The sequence below is a fragment of the Aythya fuligula genome, chromosome 8 (assembly GCF_009819795.1).
Source record: "Aythya fuligula isolate bAytFul2 chromosome 8, bAytFul2.pri, whole genome shotgun sequence".
Lineage (NCBI taxonomy): Eukaryota > Metazoa > Chordata > Aves > Anseriformes > Anatidae > Aythya > Aythya fuligula.
The window spans coordinates 13708018-13730137 of record NC_045566.1 but is presented as its reverse complement, the minus strand read 5'-3'; the positions used below and the strand labels follow the sequence as shown (position 1 = coordinate 13730137).

Here is a 22120-nt window from a genome sequence, read left to right as displayed (position 1 = left end):
AGCCTCAGTGGAGGCCCTTGTTTCTCCAGGCAGTCAGCCAGGATACGAGGCCAGCCTTTACACAACAACCTGTCCATCTCTGATTCAAACTATTTGCCAATGCTGCTCTTTCAATCTGTCCTTTGTAATAAAAACCATTGTTTTAAAGACAGACCTATAGCAAAACATACTAGAAAAAGGAAAAGAAAGAAATCTTCTGAATGAACATTAATATTCAAGGTCATGACTTCAGCTTTTCATCCTGTTTCATGCTTCTCATCTTTTCCTTATTTAGGGCTGCAATGCTTGCTGTTGATGGTAATAATGTTTTTCAAGCCTCTACACAAGAATATTGACCTGTTGTTGATCAATGTACCAGCAGTATATAATAACTCAGTGCTGTTCTCCTCCCAGCTGCCATCATTTGTCAGTTCCAGGTTCATTTTACCTGAAGGTAGGACTGCTTCAAAAGCAACCCCACCTAGACTGCTCTTTCCAGAGAATGAAAGAAAGAGGAAAAAAAAAAAGGCAAAAAAAATAACTGAAAATATGATTCCCAATCAGGCAGATGACACTAAAATAAAATTGTAGCCTTCATATAACTGTATATGCTTAATAATTCGCTGGTGAGTTAAAGTCAAGACACCGTGAGAGTAATGAAGTCTTTATCTTGATTGGAAAACGTTTCATTATCTGAATAAATGAATCACTGGTCCACACCCAGAGTCTTTTCCTTTTTTACCCTCTCTTTTTAAATGTACTGCAACACTAAAATGTAACAGCAGGGAATTCAGCCAGGTTTTCTCCCCCCCACCAACTGCAACAACCTGCATATGCACATAAGATTTCTATTAAAAAATAAATAAATTTCAAGTGAGAGAGTTAAAGATTTCCTTATTTCTAAGGAAAGTTTGATGCTCTTATTTTAACCTTTGTTCATGTTCATACTTCCAGGCATGAAGTGCTACTAAAGCACGTTACACTTGGCATCTCTTATTACTGAAGCAGAAGGCAATGTAATCTTGTGAGAAAGTGTAATAATGCGGTATTCATTTTGCTTCTGTGGCTGGAAGCCAACTCTATATTAATATTCATTTCCAGTATACAGAGCCACAATATTTCATTTATTTTAAGAATTTACAATTAATTTGGTATGATTCTGTTATCTGCTCCCAATTTCCTTTCCTGTTTCTTTTAGCTGAAAAAGCAGCTCTTGTACAGACTTAAAAAAAGTAAATTCACAACTGAAGCATCAAAAGATTGCTACTGGCTACTGAAAGCAAGAAAAACAGGGACAGAACAAAATGAACTTGAAATATTACAGATGACAATGAAAATTAGCTTTCTGCAAATGGAAAAAATAAAAATAAAAAATCAATCTGCAGAAGTTCTCAGTTGACTTTTTCCTTTCCAGACTCATCTGATATAATACTATTTGTAACATGCTGTTTGCTACTGTAGCCAAAATAGAGAAAATAAGTTGTTTATCTGCTTTTCCTTTCTGTTTTCAAATGTCTTCAACCAACACGTAGTATTAAACTGCAAGTACTCTGCTGAATTTATTTAAATGTACTACATATAGGGATTTTAAACAATTACAACAGCAAATAAAAACCTCAGCATTTTAAAACATAAATAGTTACCTCTATTTCCTACACCCTAGTGCAACCACTTTTGCAGTGTAAGTGGATTTAAAATTATCACAGGTTACTACTTAACTAGCCTTTTGTAAAATTTACAATTCTGTTCTCCTAATATACAGTTATCTTCCTTATCTGTCAAAGAGGCTGAAAAACAGTTTACCTTCCAGCTGATGGGACTTTTCATATAAAACAGAGATTTTACTGAAGACTGCAGACTTGATAGACAACAAGCAGTGCAGCAGCTACCAAATCGGAATCACCATCACTAATGAAACCATGCAAGAGCTGCAGCGTGCCTTGGCAAGGCAGTTTTCTAATAGCATCCTTGCAATGTTTAAGAATGGGAGAGAGGAGAAATTAAATGTGAAAGCTATTTAAATGAAATAAGACTTTCCAATGTTCAGAAGCCTTCATGAAGTCTCTTAGTATATAGACTCTGTTCTATGTGTATGTTCATATTATTCATTCATTCTCATATATATACGAATGAACAATCTATTTTAGCATAGCTTGTCCGTCACGACCCAAGTCTTAGTCCAGAATAGAATCTAGGAAATTATACAGTAAATGTGGAACCCCTTATACAATACTTACATTTTTAATCTTTGTTTTTACCATTTTTAGGGACTAGATCTTTTATGCTTATATAGATTTGGGAAAGAAGAGTGGGGGAGGCACAGCAGCTTTCCTTTTTTTTCCTCTAGAAATCCAGCCTTAAATTCAAAGAATTTTGACAGTGTAAGGTATGCATCTGCTTTAAAAGATGGTGAGATCACATGACAGATGCACTGAAGAAGCCTATATTTTATACACCAATTGCTGAAAAATGTAAGAAGGCACGGAAGTGCTATTTTATTACCAAATCAGTATTTCTACCTGCAATCTAGTCAAATAAAATGATTATAAACAGGAATAGCCTCAAGTTACAAATATTTGTAATTATAAATTCACAAACTATGCTTTCCTGATCATTCGTTCGTGTTGCTTTGTCTATTACTAAGTACAAGACTTATTACTAAGTCTACAAGAACAGCTAGGGAGATAGATTTTATGAGGAAAGAAAGATAGATTATACAAGTTTTCTTTAAAAAGCTTTTTTATTCCTTATCTCCTTAATTTAAGAGCTATTTTAATCACTATATTCAATAGCAGTGAAGTATTTTTCCCCTTTTTTAAAAGAAATTTTTTTTAAGTAGATGCTATTTCTGTATGCATTTTGAGTTTTATTTCCTGAAATTTAATGTGCATAGTTCTAATCTTAATGAAGTGATTGTCATTTTATTTTCAGCCAGCCAAATTAGAAAAGCAAAACAGGTATTTCATTTGCACTGTTTAGAAATTTTATATCACATTTAACATGGTACACATTGCTTCTAAATGGCTGCACAATGAGAACAGGAAAATAATAAATATAAGAGTCCAAATATAAGGAACTTACCAGTCAAGGGTATTAATACTGTCCTTTCAGTTGCCTGAACTTTCCAGTTTCAACATACCATACTGTATCAAAACCACAAAGTATATTTTTTCTTAAAAAAAAAAAAACAGAACAATTTTAATCTTGTAAATTAAACCTAGAACCTGACACAGATACTCTTAGTTTGACATCCTGAAGCTTCAAGTAGTCTAACAGAAATTAATTATACAGACCATTCATCTCATTTGCAAACTCAAGTAAAAAGTAAACAAGTAAACGAAAGCTTACCTTCAGTACACTGCAGGAAGCTGATAGTGAGCAGGAACCAAAAACTTTGCATTCTGCAACCAGAAGACACCATTATTGATTCCTGTAAGAATTTTCTTTGTATTCCTTAATGAATCCAGTTATAAAAGCCCAGCATCATCGAAACCAGTGGTCTGCATTATTCATCTTCATACCTGCAGAAGGAGAGAGTTTGAAAGAAAAAGGGCAAAAAAAATCTTCATCAATAGCTGAACACCAATAATTTGGAATACCAAATTTTACTTGACTTGAAGACAGAACATTTTAATAAAAACTGACGGTACACCTGTACTGTAGCTGAGAATTTGGCAGGTATGTGGGATCTAATCTCTGAAGGTCAGTGATCATTAAACAGAATGCCAAATAACAGTACATGTTAAAGTTGAAAGTAAGAATGTTATTGATGTACGTGTACTAAGACATGTGGAACAAAAAAAAAAAAAAAAAGAATTTTCTCTGGATTTAAGAAATTGTATTTGCAGATGCTTAGGTGAAGCTTTTCCCATTCTCCCAAATCTGACACTGCCTACATTTCTCTACCTCAAAAAAAAAAAAATAAAATAAATAAGTCTAGGGCCATGCCTTGTGTCTTAGTGATTCAAACCATGCAGGGGCTGGAGGCAGCAAAGCAACACCACCCAGCAGTAACACTGCAGGTCTTCTCCCTGCCACACCTCTGGCCTTCCCTGTTGTGACACACAAAGGTCAGCAGCCTCAGAGAAGAAGTAGTAACAACAACTTTGCTGACAAAATTATCTTTTTGGCTAGGAAGTCTCTTTGTGACTTTATAGTCTGATACATTTATATATAATAAACACCTTCAGAGAAAAGTAACGAACGATACTCTACTGCTTCTGACAAGTATTTCTCAATCAGAAACAAATCTAACTTCACTGCTCCTGTAAACTAAGCACCAATGGAAAAAAATCTTAAAACCATAATTTGCATTTGAAAAATAAAATTACAGAAATAGTACAGTTCCTGTGAGAGAAGATTTGGCAGCAGAGAGCTCCCCTTAGCCAGTGGCTCCATTCTTGCACCAGCCAGCCCAGCAACTATGAGCATCCTCATCTCTGTCTCACTGTACTAGGTTATATCAACTCAGACTACTAGAATTTGGGAAGCCAAAAATGAACATCAGTATAAAAGTATAAATGATTTTTAAGTGCAAAGATGGCTCTGTATATTACAGATACACAAAACAACTCCTGAAGAACAACTCTGAACATAGCAGCAATTACAGCTCCAAAGAGCTGAGTCTGGTGCCATGTTGGCTTGGTCTCTCTAAAACTGATGAACAGGACTGCGTTTTCATGTGCAGATGTATTTCTAAAATATCTGAAGTTAACGTTAGTTTATAAACATACAGCAATGTCTATGCCAGCGCTTAGTAAAATGTAACTGTCAGGATCCAAGAGCCACTTACGAGTCTTATGAGTACTAGAGCATGTTTAGGGCTATAAAAATATTTTTACCCTTTTGCCAAAGAGAATTGGAAAGGATGAAAAGCACACAATCCCAGGCAAAGAAATACTATGAACTACAGATCATTTTAACAAGAAATAAGTGTTAACTCCTTTTATATTGGTGAATATTAATATTAATCAACGATAATATTTTTTTTCCCTAAGCACACAGACAGCAACAAGATTGGCGCTGACTTTTTTCCGGCAAGGCGGGAAAGATGGAATTAACAGAAAACATTGCAGTACAGTTTCTCTGGCTCTGAATGAAGGCAATATGACTGTGGCAGAATAGGGATTATTAAATAGCCAAGCACGCTTCTTTACTTGGCTCCCCTGTAACGGGAGCCATGCCACTTCAGTGTAGGGATCCCCCTCGCAGAACACAAGCATGCTTGTGATTTCACATGTGGGGAAATGAAAGGGAACTGCCATCTGAGGGTAACTGATTTTATGTTTATTTATACATAAAAACAACCCCTTTTTCTAATTTCCAACTACAGACAGGTGCTCTTCAATCACAGGTGCTTTTATCCGCACATGTCTGAAGAAACGACATGCAATAGCAAGCAGAGTGCACCAGGGCAGGCCGGCTACAGAGTGGCTCTCCCTGGCACAGCCCTACATGCCTGGAGGTAAAAGATGTGCCCTCAATTTAGATGGTGATACACCAGCTGCTACAGTAGCAGTCATGAGAGGGAGTCATACTGTATCTCTGTATCTTTAACACTGGTCTGAGCACATTTTGCAACATATATATTTATATCAAAGTCCACAAAAGATGTACTGCATTCAGGAGAGATTACAATTGCAAAGGAGCTCCTGCTGAGTAAAGCAGCAAAAACTGCCCCTAGGATATAAATATAAAATAAAATATATAAAATTAATATATATTATATAAAAATAAAAAAAATATGGAGATAGTTCAGCTAAAAGCTGAGGAGTGTTTGGATTATTTTTCAGCTGTAGCAAATGAAAAATCATAAAACTATTTCAGACACCACAGACTAATCAGTATAATTTCAGTAAGCAATCAGAATAATCCAAGAAAATAGATGAGGAACTATAATAACTAAAAGTGAAATTAAGTCTGGCTCCTGATTACTCCCAGTTTGTCCAGAGAATTTTGACTTTCTGAGACTTAATTTTTATTGCTTTTTCCATAACATATTGCTGCATACCCAGATTTAACATCTTCCTTCACCTTCAAGTGGACAGTGACATACCTGTGTATTAGTATCCCTAATCTCATTGCCCCCCCCCCCTTTTTTTTTTTTTTTTTTTTTTTTTTAAATCTGGGAGAAGTAGGGGGACATTGTAGTAAAAACAAAAACAGTCAGAGCACCTTCAGAGATACCTAGCATCTCTCTGGGAAATAGCTGCAAAATAATTCATGGCAAACACTTTTCTGTAGTTGTTATTGCTGATTTTTAAATAAGGGGTTCTGACCTTGTAAACTGACTTACCTATTTTAATAAGAAATGTTTGTGAAAGAATACTGATGTTTTTATGATACCAAAACCAGCAGAAACTATTCAACTAAGAATAAATGGAAATTATTTTAGGATAAATTTAAGTACTTTGTGTGCAATGTATTTTTCTCTATAGATTGCTGTAGCCTACAGACATAAAATTTAACTCAGTGTGCTGCTGCAAAAAGAATTCAAAATAAGCTAACCAACATCTACCAGATTATCAATGACACATTTTTTCTAATAAGGCAAGAAAAAAATATGCAATGTTTGAAAACTGATACAATGGCTTTTAGTTTTGCTTCTTTCTTCTCTTCTCAATAAAAATCAACAGCTTCACAGTGATCAATTTTTAAAGCAACATATACACTTGAGAAGCTCTATGCGGCTTCAAACAAATTAATGCTACTATTCTGAACCAACTATTCATCAACAAAACAAAAGCTAATCCTGAAAAAGGTACCCAGACATAAACTGGAGCCAAAGCACACTTTGACTCCAGACACTGCCGTCACTCGTGTCTTCCTGACCATGCATCTGTCAGAGATATGGAGACTGTCGGTGGAATCTAACAACAAATCCCAAAACAAACAAGCAGGACCAGGAAAAGCCATATTAAGTTACTTCTTCGTAAACAGAAAAAGTAGACAACAGCAAGTGGCTATCCTGCGCAAATAACTTATTTCCCCTCGGACCTTAATAAACCTTTTCTCTGGATAGCTGACTGTTTGGGCATGGGGGTGGAGCAGAGAGAGATTCCCCAGAGCAAAAGGTTGCTTGAATTTCAGAGTGCAATAAAAGCTGCCCAGAAAATTTCAGTTGTAACTTAAATCCCTACCTCTGGGCCATACTGCAGTCTCTCGTAGAAAAACAAAAAAAAAACTCTACTGGAAACAGAGCAGCTCACCTTGTTAAGTTCCTTTGCATATGTGCTGTTCAAGGAGACTAGATCAGTAATGGAAATGTTCAAACCTGCACCCCACAAAGGTACTGGGTATCTCTTAATACTGTATTCATAGGCTGTGCTCCAAGTCCCCAACATCTTAGTATCTTACTTTGCTTCCTTGTTCCTCGGTACTTCTAAAACTTGTTACAGATGGAAAAGCAGCTGCAGAATACGTGCCACCTCTGACCATGTCCCTCCCCGCAACACTGCTCAAGAGCACCCCAGAGATAAGAGAAAGCTGCTCCAAGCATGCTCCTTGAAATACTTTCATCTTAGAAGAGAAGGACCTCTAAAGGACTGCTTCTTTCCAACTCTACTGTGTTTAACCTTCCCAAGGTTTTATTTTCAAAAGCCAAAAAAGGGTCTTTTAAGAGCTTCCGGACAACTGACACAGCATGCTCAAGAGCTGCCTCTCCCCTCCAGTTCCAAGCTTTTCAGGCAATTAAGCCAGACAGGAAAGCAGAGATCTTTCTAGCTAAGCAAGAATGTTTTCCTTTAGCTGAAAGCCTTTCAGACTAACACCAACGTATTTCACAATGTAGCACTTAATTTTCCAAATGATCTTTGAAACACTGTGAAGCACTTGCAACATAGTTATGCTTTAACATCTGTATTACACAAATAAAAACCAGACTGGTTTTACTGACAGTGGTGCTGAGCAAGGTAAGGAACTCATGCCATGGCCATGCAGCCTGTACATGCCAAGGAATGAGTGGATCCCAGGCAGTGCTCTTTATAAATCCTGTCTGACCTACCTTGCCACACATGCAGCACCCCCACTGCCTTTCATAACCCAGTTTATGAAACTAAGTAATTCTGTAATACATCTGAGGCACTCTGCAGAGGAAAGGGGGGAGATGAGGAGGCATGGGTGAGTAGATATATATTCATACAATATAATAGACTATATAGTCTCCTGAGAAATCATGCGTCCACGTGCCTTCCCACCATAAGGCTTTCCAAATTTAAAAAAAAAAAAGTTAAATTTCCTATAATCTGTAACATAAGAATTCAATTACTGCAGTGTGATTAGAAAAAGCTTCTAAGCTACACTAGTAAAATACTAGAATGAGACCAATATTGTTTATGATTGGTATTATACATACTTGCAACAAGATCCAGCTCTAGTTTGCAACATTTAACATATCTTCAGATGCATTCAATATGAGTCACTCCCAAATCCTCAATATGGTTATTAATGTAAGTCAACTTTAGAATAACTTTAATAATTTTGCATTGATGCTACAGTATCACATTGCATAAAATTTTCAAAGTTGTGAAATCTTGGAGAGAAAAAAAAAAAAAAAAAAGCAAGCAAAACCCTATACTGATTTAGTTAGCATCCTTCTAGTAGCTATGATAAATAATCAATGCCTGATCCGTTCCAATTAAGTCACATATTGCGAGAAGAAAAGAAAGGCCAACTCTGTTCTATCTAAAATTGATTAACAAAGACTTATTTTCCATTAAAAGCAATCCAATACTAAAAATGCACCACAAAGTCTTTTCTTCTTTTCTGTATTTAACAGTCCCTGTCAATTAACACCTTGAATAGTGGATTTCTAACCCAAAATATCTCTTTCCAAGCTGCAGGCAAGGAATGCTGTCTCAGGGAAGGGTGTAACACAGTAAGAACAAGACTTGAGCAAGGTCATCCAATCTTAAAACAAAAATGCAATCTCTGTGCATTCAGCTGCCTTGTGCTCTGAAATGACATCTCCATGCCGGAGGAAAGCCTGAAATAGCACGCAATAGACACGTGTACCCTAAATTTAGAGTGACCACAAAAATACCCATCCCTACTGCTCTGGGTTCCCAGCTAATGAGAACAGAAGATTATTCAAAATGCAAGACCTACCTATGCAAGACACGACACCAGACAGTGCGCTGACACGACTTCAACAGTGCAACATTACACTTCAGTCCATCAGTACACAGCAGCTCAGTGGTCTACCTCAATCATTCACAGAGAAAATAAATAGGATTTAAGAGGAAGAGATGAAGATTTTCCTTTCTCATCCAGTCGGGCTTGGCCTCACTCTTGTGTTTTACAGACATGTTACCCGAGCTCCATTCCCAACAAGGCAGCTTTGCCCCGTCTTGTTAACACAGGATAAAGCCTGGACACTCTAGGGAGTTTTCATTCAATAAGCCAGCAAAGTAAACCTTTGCTAGTGCTAATAAGAATGGCTTTTTTTGGCTCCAGGCACTCTCCTTTTGCCAAGGCTGAATTTCTCTTTTTGCCTTTGCTAAATACTCTGAATCGGAGGGGGGTGGGAGTGTCACTCAATCCTCATTACAAATTTCCGGTATTTCATTTGAATTGACATCGCACCGCTCAATCAGACCACCTTGACTCAAACAGCTAGGGTAAAACCTTTTTAACACCGCTGCCCTCTGTGTCGCTAAATCTTCCTGGGGTCTCAGAGATAAATCCCAAGCATCCGAAGAATGGGGGAGGGAAAGAGATGTTGTAAGTCAATTACAACCGTTATCAGCTGTAATATCTGAGTGTCATGCTGAGCATCTTAAATATGCTGATCGCTTTGGACACCAGAGGCACAGTCTGAAGCTGCTTGCCATTCTCTTCATTAAACCACAAAACAAATAGCTCTCATTTTCAAACCTACATAGGACAGACTTTATGAACATCAAAAATAAACAAGAAAATAATGAATAGCTATAAAAAACACAGGGAGAGCCATATGACAAACTGAAAGCAGCAATCATAAGAGCTGAAGAAAATTCAAAGGCTTCCCAAACTCCCCACAAAAGAGAAATCCTCAAAAATAATTTATTTATATTAAAATATATCATTTATTTTCCTTGGAAAAAAAAATGATAAAATAGAAGGCTGGTATCAACCAAGGACACTGAGTTCTTGTAAGACAGTGAATTGTTTGCTGGCAGTCTTGACAAGGCCCTACAAAGCCCATACTTCCTCTACCCCCCTCCACCCAGCCCCACCCTAAGTGTTTTTCACAGCAGAGCATTTATTTGAAGTGGAAGCAGGCAAAAAAAACAAATGAGACTGGATCTGGCCCAGGGCTGCTCTTGGCAGGCCCGTACCTGCTCAGCCACGCGGCGCTCCTCCTGCCAACTGCCGTGGTTGTGGGGCACCTGAACCACTCTGCCCATGGGCCCAGCAGCCCACCAGGCTCACCTGAGCCTTTCATAGTGACATGGTGAGGTGAAATGGCCTCACAAGACCAGCAGCCAGCCCACAATACCAGCAGCCAGCCACCAGCAATACATACGTGAGCTGCTAACTCCCCAAATCAAGTTGTGGCTGAACATGAACAAGAATGCAGCATTTTTTACCTAGGCTGTAACTAGGGTAAACAGGTTGTTCAGCCCCAATACGCTGCAGCTGCCTTGCATTCATGCGCATGTGTCTACACATCTCGGTTTGGTAGCACCAGCCCACTAAAACTACCGCATCAAAGACTTCTCTAGGCATCTGCCAAGGAATATCATCAAACAGGTTAATGAAGGCCCTGTGATAGCATCCATTTTAAAGCACCCTGGTTTCTACCCGCTGTACTGAAGATCAGTGCATGCAGTCTGTATTCAATAGAAATGATACTATTCAAGTTTCAAGAAGAAGCTTCTGTGGGCAGCAAAGTCAGGTGTTTTTTTTGTTTGTTTTTTAATTCTGTCAAAAATCTTTGATGTCACTAGAAAAAATACCAACTCTTCCAAAAGTAACTGAAAAATATTTATCATTTTTTATAAATCAGAAGCTGGAGGCACACAGATATATACACAGTGCACTAGGTATATATTAGTGGCATATTTTATGCTTACAGAAGAATATGGTTCCAATGTCAACATCTGTGAGACCATGGCCTAATCATTGTGCAGTGAAATATGAAACAAAATCAATGGTGGCACAAAATGTAATCTCTACTGTGTTTGGCTCACTGTGTTGAAACCTTGACTCATAAATCACTGTTACTTGCCATTCAGTGAATCGATATTCAGATTCCCTCTTGGTCTATACATATGACCACTAAATGAAATAATAATGACCAAAATCTGTCATATATTGGGTTATCAATATTACCAAAAGGGATTTCTTGGGAACAGTGAGGTAATCTAGGATAAAATATATCAGATGAGCTTACAAAGAAATGTGAAAAACCTCTGGCTAAATATAGATATATAAAGGTATTTTCAAATACTTCTTCCTCCATCATAACCTCACATATTAGAATTTACCTTAGAATCATAACAGTGCATTTGCTGAAAGACCATTTCAGTTATATACGCTTTTAATTAAGTTTGGAAGCATGCTGTACTTGAGCATTTTTCTTTGTCTTCTTTCAAATAACACCTTCTTAATATATTACTAGTTTTTTTTGTTTGTTTTTCTCTCCTGTGAAGCATAATTAGCATTACAGTGATCAGATAATAGCGTTTTCTTACTAGCAACCTGTCAAGGGCTCCAGAAGACCACATTTTTTTTTTTTTTTTTTTTTTAGAACTAAAAACAAACAAAAAAAAAAACTAACAAACACTTTTTGTAAGAATAATTCCATAAAGCCTTATCAAGTGCTTCACAAATCATTTAGTCATTAAAAGGTGGTGGATAACCTCTTGCGGAGAAACCTGAGAAGTGCTGTGTACTGCCATCCCAATTTCAGTCACAAGCCACAGCGTTATCAAAATTTGTAGTTTTGACAACGGAAGAAGGAAAGAAATGGTGGGCAGCTCAAAAACGTCACCTTTGAAGGAACAAAAAATACAGGAAAGGTCTTCACACTGTTTTCTAAGCACATGTGAGATTCTCCAGCCAAACATGATTTACAGGTGGAAACTTCTCTGAATTTACATAACCCTTTGGAAGACTTGTGTGTATATATTAAGTACAGAAAGGAAGCAGATGTTGGCAGATGATATCTTTCAGGTTCACTGATTTTACACATCAGTAGCACTTAAAGGCTTATATCTCAAAACCCTGAAAAAAAAAATCAAACTTTTCCTTCACTCATAATTAGCTTTTCTAATACATATATTCATAACAGAAATCATAAAAAGAAATTATGGGTCAAAGGTCATACATGCCAGTGCTGTATGGACAGCAGTAACTTTTCCTTGCAACTACACATAAATAAATTGCTTTTTTGCCCAACATATCATCAAGAACATCCAAAACATACACAATATGTGTGGCAAATCTTCAGTATCTATACAAAAAATGCCTAATTCTACGAAGAAACAATAAGCTCATTTCTGCTACTGGATAATGGACTCTACAAAGATATACAAGCTACCTAGCCGTCTAATGGTGCAACTATAATTAAGAGTATTTTTTTTATACAATTGAATGAGCAATGAATGTTCAGGTGACTGTTCTTCACTGAAATAGGCAGCTGGATGATGACCAGCCATTTAACTGGGGTGAACCGTGTTTTTTTTTTTATTTATTTTTTTTATTCAAGCTGTAACAGAAAAACAGAAAACTATTTCAGTACACTTTTAAATTCCCTTTGTAGAAAAGATAAGTTGGAAAACTCTAATAATTAAACTAATTAGAAGTTATGAGCCAAAAGAGCTTTAAATTATAATTTGACAGAAAAGCTCCTACTACTTGGATGTACCACTGTGTAAAATCGGCACCTCTCTTCTCCCTAGCATACATGTATTAGATAGTATTTTCTCTTCCCTGTGAGGGAAAAGAAAAATATATTTTGGAAACAGTGAACACCTTTCCCATGTACAGTGAAAAGGGAGGTGTAAAGCATTACCTTCTAGCCATAAAACAAAATGGAATAGAGGTTGTCTCCAGCACTGCCACACCAGCCGCAGCGAGTGCTTGAGGACACAGAATTGCTCAATCACTTTCACTCAAAGAATTTTGAGAAACGCTGAATGGAAAATGATCTCTATTCAATGAAGTGACTGAAAACGGTACATTTTGCATACATTTTCTTTTTTTCTTTTTTTTCCCCTTTTTAATATCATTCACACAGCATAGGTAAAGTTTAAGACATAGCATCAATTTAACACATTTGTTAGCAACAACATAACCTTTCATATTATGCGGTTTTATCAAGCAGACCAAGAACGCTGTCAAACAATTAAAATTTCTTGTAAATAATAAGGTCTCGTTTGCTCGTGACAGACACCGCTACTTTGGAAAAATTATTTTTCTATAATTTGATTACATTAGGATTTTAAATGATAGCTTTTATATTCTTTTACTAGATGATAAAGAGAATTGTTATTATTAAAAAACTGTTCTTCCTATCTTCTGCTGCAGTTCATGAACTCTAAGTGCAACTAAAAAGAAAACAGTCTACATTTGTCTACCAACAATATTTATAAGTGAACAGAGTGGAAAGATTACAAAATTTGAATATGAACATTATATTATGGTAGCAACAATCTAGATGTTTTACAGGAAAGTGAAGTGGATTACCGTAAATGAAGTTTTAAATGTCCTTTCCATTTTATAGATAACACAAAATGACTCTTTTCATGTCTCCAGCGATAAGGATACATATGCCACACATTTAAATAGTGACTTCACCCTATTCAACCCTGCTCATGAATTAATAATTCAGTGACATTAATACAAGAAGATAAATGATAAAGAGGTTACAGCACAAGGGCCAATGGTACATATATACTTCTTTCTGAACAGCTAATACCTCTCTGCCAATTACAGTTAGAACTTTTTAACAGTTTTCAATGGCATTTTTACAATCTAAATAGCAGCTTATGCACACACAATTTCACACAACTCAAGCTTAATAAATCTCCTGCTGCTACCAAACAATCATTCTGGGGGATTAAAGTGCAACATCTGCTAACATTAATAAGCATTTTACATAGCAATATGTATAAAAGCAGTTGTTATCAGTCTTCTGAAAAAGCTTCTAGACTGGTTTGGCATAAATTATACCTTTACAGTGCAACTGATAACTTTAGCTTATGGGGAAAAAAATCAGTGGAATTACATACCAGATGCAGTTATCATCTCTAGTAGAACAATTTTTAAAATACTTGAAAAATAAACAAAAATGTATGCATGCAAAGAATTTCAGGGAAGAACCTGGTAAAATCACATGATTTAAATACTTACAAGAAACCGAAGCTCCCAATATGTTTCCAAGAGTTAATTTCTTTGCTAATACCAATTACAGCTTTTTAATCCTTTTTTAAAAAAATAAATAAATAAATAAATAAAATGTATTTCTACCAAAGCAGAATCTACTGTGAAAAAATGCATGTCTTTCTATGACATAAAATAAACATCAAAGGTTTTATTTAATTAACAACTCCAGAATAATTTTTTAGGGAGAGTTTGGCTAACAAGTAGGCTTTGGAATCGAGAGCCGTGTAATGTCAGCTGGAGCCAAGAGCACAGTTGGCAAACACGGCAGAAACTTTTACACACAGCGCTGCCAGCGCAGCTCAACCCCTGCAGCTCAGCTGTGGACAGCTGAATAACAGAGCCTGCCAATCACCCTTACTACACACTGAATGAAACAGTCGTATTCCAACCGGTATTATCATTTAATAGTAAAGCAGCAAAATGAAGTTTGTATCAATGTACGTAGAGATAAGAGAGAATGCCAAACTGGATCAAGTAAGCATGTAGAATACATTTAATTTGCCTTTCTTTTTAATTAGTAATGAATCTTCCCATTTTTGCATTATGAACTGCTTAAACATGATTGTTTTAACATTATTTTTATGTCAAAACATTGCTCTAGAAAAAATGACTATCGTCATATTCTCCTGACATCTTCGACATTCTTATTTGACACGTTATAAGAGAGATTAAGAAAATCAAAGTAGTAAGATAATACAAGACAGCAGCAATGCCAGCACAGCACTTGACAACTAGTACTCAGGACCTTTTGATGCTATCAGGTTTTAAAATATCTGCAACTAGGGCTGAAGCTAGGCGTAGCCAGGAAATAAATAAAAATAATAATAATAATAATTTCGGGACTGATGGCAAAAGCTTAAAATAACATGTAAGTACATTTAGTATCTATTATTTCCTTGGACTGATGGTTTCTTTATGCTGAGGTCTGTGCCTACAATTCCCACACACAGTTCACAAATTCTTTTTTCTCAAACACACTTTGACTTTCAGATTATCATTTTAAAATAAAAAAATGTTTAAATCACTGTTCGCTGCCTGTAAGAACACAGCTTTATATTAAAGCGATAAATTCTTACCGTTTTTCTTCAGCACAGTGAAAGACGATTCTGACACAGGACTTCCCTTGAGGCTGCTCCCCAGCCAGCACCCTCACACCCACTCTGCCATGCACCAGCCCCATGCGCATCCTGGGCGCTTACGGCTGCCACAGGGATCTCACTGCCCTCTCAAAGCCCAGGCGGGGCTTTCCGCTCATTCTCAGATTAACGTTTGCTATTTCATCCATTTTAACAGTGCTGAGGAGAAATCTAGGTAACACTTTTGCTCAAAGACGATTGAATATTAAATATGAAATTTAACAGATTTTAATCATAACAGTTTGTAAACTGTGTAATATATATGTCTGCCCTAATTTAGTAAGATGGAATTCTCACACAACACTCATCAAACCGAGCACAAAAAAACTGTTCTGGCATTCCACTAAATTAAAATCTTCAGTCCCCACAGCAAGAACGCACAAATTTAGATTTTATTAATACTTTAAATCAAACTCACTTTCATGTAAGGCAATTTACAAGTCATCTTCTCTTGTCATAGCAAAGAACAGAATTGGGTCTTAAGCATATTTTTACAGACTCTTTGAAGACAGTCTAACCTTCTGGTCTGATCTGCTATTTTTAACAAAAATAACAATTTATTTGAAATTCAACAAAATCCCGTTTTCATGAATACATTTTTAAGCCTTCCATTACAACACTAGCAGTGACAGAGTAGCTGACAGCTCAGCAGACATGAGGTAAATTTAAGAGGAGCTGTTCCCATTTGGAAAACACATGCTTTTCTACCCACTTCTAATTCAGCAACCTGAAAAACTCCAAATTTTACCTAGATCACTGTATTTCACAGCTTGCCCAAAGATCTATTTAATGCGCAAAACAAGTCATGCAAGCTACAGAGATGCTTGGAAAGGCACGCTGATCTAAGTGGTGCTCCATGGACTTAAATATTTAGAATTTGTAGCACTGAATAACACTACCCAGCCCTCTGCATTGCAGGCACTTAACCCAAGGCACGAGGAAACCTCTGACAGGTAGATGGCCCTGTACTGATATTACTCATCAGAAGCCAGTGAGAGCCATGCTGTGAAACCACAGAAAAAGAAGAAAAAGAGAAGAAAAACAAAGGGAGTTGGCAAAGCTGAAAATGGCATCCCCCCCCAGCCAGCTCCACAGGCGGTGGCAGCACAGAGGGGGAAGAAGCTGATGGAAGGGAAAGCCTGAGGGGAGACCCATACCTGGGCCCTGACTATGTGGAGGCAGGACCACAGGAGGGGACACGCGAGGTGCAGCAGTGGTTGAGAGAGCAAGGAAAGAATGACAGTGAAGAGTCGCAAGCTGACAGGGAACTGGAAGCACGCAGAGCAGTGCACAAAGGGAACAAGTTGCACGTGTAGAATATCCAAGTGTAATGCCTCCTCCTTCGAGCTGACTGCTGGCACCGAGGAACGGTACCATGCTTTCATGACCCAACACACAAAAATGAATTTAAGCACAAGACATGCTACCTGCAGCCATGAGCTTTGTTATCCGCCAGTCCACACCAGAAGCCACACTCCACTTGAAGGACAAGTCAAAGCAGTAAGGAACGTGGAGACAGAAAGCTAACGTTCACACTAGATGTTACTGGAAAGGCCGGCATGAGCGCAAAATGAGATGCATGCTTGCATGTGTACCTGCATACAACTATTTAGAAACATTTGTTGTTCTGCAAGCAATCATATGCTATAAATGACTGATGATTTCACAGTGCCAGAAGAATAAAAAAACAGCCGACCAGTTTCAACACATCTACTGCAGATTCTGGGTAAGATTGTTGTTTTAAAAAAATCAAGTCCAGAAGAGGCCATAATAGTAATATATGTGCAGTTTATTTATGGGTCACTATTGGGCTGAACTGAGATTTAATTTCTGGGAAAAGATAAAAAGAGGTAAGAGGAGGAATAACAGATGAAAACAGAAGAAAAGGCAAAAAAGGCCCATTTTTTCCGATATGCAAGAAGTGGCAGAGCAAGGCCTGGCAGAGCACTCCACCTGACTGGTTATCAACATGCTCCCTAGAATTTGCTGTTTTGTTTTAATGCCTCTTTACTCAAAAGGTGATCTGCTGTTTTTCACCTAAAAATAGCAATTTTACAGATCTTCTAAAAATAAAAGTATCTAAATCAAAATTAGTATGGTGTAAAATACAAGAAGAGCCTACAGCAAGCACAGCGTATGATTTCAACAGCCAGATGTTTCACCACAATGGCTTCTGGTCACCAAAAATCGAAAACAATTTCAATTTTACGGTATTACTTTAGGACTGTTAAGTAAATACCACTTGTTAGCTTTTCCGCAGTGCTGTTATTTACTAACTGGAAGGCGTGCACACACAGACCAGCTGGCTGAGAACAGGACAAAGGAAACAAGGCTCCTCCTGGCTGGCCATGACCTTTGTCTGTGGCTCTGGAAAAGCATCTCTTCTCCTGCTCTGTTGCATGGTTTTATCACATAATATAGTGGACACTTTATATTTTCTTAAAGAAAAAATACTGTATTAATAAATACGCAGACAGACATACTCAAGCATACACACATTTCTGAGCAGACATTCAATTATTGTTCAAATTTTTCTTCTATTTTCATTCACTTTCAAATAATATTTATGAAAACTACAATCTCTAAGAATAGTTTAAGATAGTTGAGAATAAAAATATATTCAGCTAAATGCTTTCAAATATTTAAACATAGTAGTGAATGTTGCATTCCTCTAGTCCACCAGCAGCTCCAAATTCAAACAGCAATTGCTTCAGCATTTACCAAGCACTGATTTCTTAAAGCCTGGGCTTACACAAAAGTCTATTTGACATTTTTCATTTTGAGCCCCATTCAGTAAGCCATAATTATGAGATTCTTTCATGTTGTCATTCTCTTACAGATACGGAGATGTAACTCATTAAACTGGGGTTGAACAGGCTGTTGTCTGGGAGGAAAAGTATCACTGACCTTCTACTAAGGACCAAAACATCAATAATTCAAGATGATTGGGAAACACTATTCAACAAGATGATTAATTTTTAAAAATAACAAACATTGCAGAACATTTTAAAATCCTACAAGAACCTTTGACAAAGCTAACAAATATGAAGTCTTTGAAATAAATTCATCTACATTACTCCTCGTTCCAGGTTAAGAAATAAAGACTGTGGTCCTCAGGACCAATTCCAGAGCCCAACCAGCAAAGCTGAGAGCAGTTAGTGCCCAGGCTGCAGCACAGGGCCATACACCATTGTAGTGGTTTAACCCAGACAGCAGCTAAACACCACACAGCCGTTCGCTCATCCTCCCCCCTCCCTCTCTGGGATGGAGGAGAGAAACGGGAAAGTAAAGCCCGTAAGTTGAGATAAAGACAGTTTATTAAGACAGGAAAATAATAATAACAATAATAATAATAACAACAATGATGATAATAATACTACTAATAATAATGTGTACAAACAAGTGATGCACAACACAATTGCTCACCACCCGCTGACCGATGCCCAGCCTAACCCCGAGCAGTCCGGCCCCTCTCCCCCAGCTAGCCACCCCTATATATTGTTTAGCATGACGTCAGATGGTATGGAATACCCCTTTGGCTAGTTTGGGTCACCTGTCCTGGGTCTGTCCCCTCCCAGCTCTTGCTGCACCGCTAGCCTGCCCGTTGGCAGGACAGAGCAAGAAGCTGAGACATCCTTGGCTTGGGGTAAGCACTGCTCTGCAACAATTAAAACATTGGGGTGTTATCAGCACTCTTCTCATCCTAAGCCAAAACATAGCATTCTACCAGCTACTAGGAAGAAAATTAACTCTGTCCTAACTGAAACCAGGACAACCATGCTGCATTGTTTGTCAATATAGCCTTGAGGATTTTCTGATTTAAAATCTGTTACATTGACTGTTCCTTCTCCAGAAGTAAGCATTCAGATAAAGTCTGAATGCCAATGAGCATGCCTGAGAATATGCCAAGAGGAAAAACAAAACAAAACAAAACAAAACAAAACAAAACAAAAAAAAAAAAAAAACACCAAGAAAAAATAAAAAATGCAAAACACAATTATCCACTGAGGTAGCTCTAATTTCTGCATGTTCATAAAAGTGCACAGACTCCCACACTCCATCGCCTGAGACCCCTCCATCAACGCCTCAAGAGTCCCCTCCATAGCTCATCTGCAGCCCTGGAGAATGGTCAGAGACAAGCTCCAGCCTCTGTACGTGTGTGTACAGTTTCCGGGAAAAGAGATAAGCAAACTGGTGTTTCCCATGAAGCACAGGATAAACCCTTCTGCTCAGAAGTGCTCTTATGGTTTCCATAGTGAATTTCATTTACATGAAGACAGTATAAAGGTTCCCACACAAAAATGCATCTCTGGCATAATTACATTCTTTCAACTTACTTTTCCTCTCACTTGCTATAGTTCTTAGGTGAAAGGAAAATATTGACAAAAACAGGACATGAGGGGGACATAAGATAACCACAGACTGAAAAGCACGAAACCACCAAGCTCATTTACAACTTTTTTTTTTTTTTTCCACTTAACTCTTCTTGCTAGTGGGCAGACCGAGATCAGCTACACAGGGTAAAGCACTCTAATTTATAGCCTAAGGGTTCCCGTGTTTAAAAGGAAGGAGCATGTAAGGAAATACAATGCCTTTCTAAGCCCATCTGTTCTTTGAAATATCTTCATTAAAATGGAGATTTTGACTTTTTGTCTGTGAATAACAGAAAAAGGACAAAACCTGGGTTCCGAGTATCTTCATCGGAAGACAGCTCACACAAGACACCAATGTTTCATCTCACAGAGACTGTATTTTTGCATCATGAAAAATTTTTGAGCTAATTTTTGAGGTGAAGGGCAGATGGGACTACCTCCAGTTCCTGATGATTAGCTGAATTAGTAGTAATTACGCCTCTGTTTTTAGTAGTAAGTACACCTCTGTTTTACTATGAAGCAACTGAAATCCAGCCCTGCATTTGGCTTTAGAGCACAAAAGGACTCGTACATTCCCAGAGACCTGCAGGGCAGCCATGACAGGGACTAGCACTTCAAGGAAGATGACAAGAGTTAAGCATCAGACAAGGTCCCCAGAAAGCTCTAATCTCCAGACTACAATAAAAAAGACACACTGTTTTTTCTTTGGATTAAAACATCTTGTGCATTCAAATATTTTCATTACTATTTTAAGAAAGAAACAACTTGTTCAACAGTCAGATGGACTCTACTAAATAAACCACACATCTCAGAGCACAATACTTCTTCATACCATTTGTGAACCTAAAAAATTCCACAGAGCATAATTAAATGCATTTTTTAATTTACATATTATCAATCCTATGTTTAAATTACATAGTTGTTATGTTTATATGTAAACTGTTAGTGTTAGGTCCGAGGTTGGACTCGATGATCTTGAGGTCTCTTCCAACCCAGAAATTCTGTGATTCTGTTTTAGAAGTTGTTTTGGCAGCACCTAGTATTTCCTACATGTACTAGGCCTAAGCAGCTGTTCTTCTATGTAACTTAAATAATGGCTAAAATTAAGTGATTTAGAAGACATTAATAACCTCTCTCAACTGTACGGAAGTCATGCAAACAGTTGTACAAACTGTGTAAGTGTACAAACTGCTGCACTGAAGCAGCAGCAAATTTTCCCATTACTCCTGGTATTTTTCACAAATTCCCTATAGATTAGTTTTAATAATATTAATTCTTCAGCTTTATTTGGTGCATTGGTTTATATATATATATATATATATATATATATATATATATATATAAAGCATCAATAATGCATTGGCTATCTGCTAGCAGACCTTTCATTTATTTGACTTTCCTTCAATTAATGTGCAGGAATTTCAATAAACATTTTTTAACATAAAACTACAACAAACAAAGTATTATTTCAGGTAAAGGTATTCATTTTCATTTCATATATCAAGTGACTTCTGTGAAAAATAAACAAGAACTAGAACTTATTGTTTATAGAATCTTGGCAGTCTAACATATACAAAGATCAAAGCAGGACAAAGAATTCAACTAAATTTTTTTTTGGTATATTTAAATGACCATTAATTGAAAGGTAATAGAAAAAGAACTGATTTCACCAAAAGTCACTATATTGTCTAAAAAAAATATCTGTGTGGCTGTATGTTCACAAGCAGGCTCTAAACAGTTCTTTCTAATTATGCTACTGTCCACTGATGTAAATCTCTCTATAACCAGAAATAATACCATTAGAAGCACTGATGATATATGAATTACATACAGATGACAGCAGTGTAATGAAGAATTTCATTCACAGGTATATTTCAAAAGTTAGACTGTTTTTAAGGGCTCTGTTTGGCAGATTTTTCAGTCATGAGCCAAGAACTACTGATTACTTGTGTTCCATTTGCCAAATACAAAAGCTTTGTTAGTCATAACAACACCATTGTTCCAAACAGAGAGTAATAATAATAATAAAGATCAACAAAAAAGGGAAAAAAAACACTTATCCCAGGGTTAGCTGTCCACAAGCAGTTAAGTATGACTTAGTGTGGCTTCATTTTTAATGCATGCTACAAATAAAATGACTAAAGTGTGGATTTGTGCTTTAATTTACTGTTCCGCAAACAGAAGAATACTAATTTTAAGAAACCATTCTTTATGGGATTTATACAGAAAAAAAAAAAAAAAAAAAAAGGCAAATCTTCATCT

General features: G+C 37.0%; 1 protein-coding gene across 1 annotated transcript in view; it reads right to left on the bottom strand.

Moving 5' to 3' along the window:
- The window catches only part of ADGRL2 (adhesion G protein-coupled receptor L2), a 156142-nt gene that overhangs the window by 120761 nt on the left and 13261 nt on the right, over window positions 1–22120 (bottom strand). The window contains 1 exon segment of the mRNA XM_032192039.1: window positions 3328–3500. Within this exon segment, the coding sequence (XP_032047930.1) occupies window positions 3328–3400 (73 nt within the window). The 5' untranslated portion in view covers window positions 3401–3500.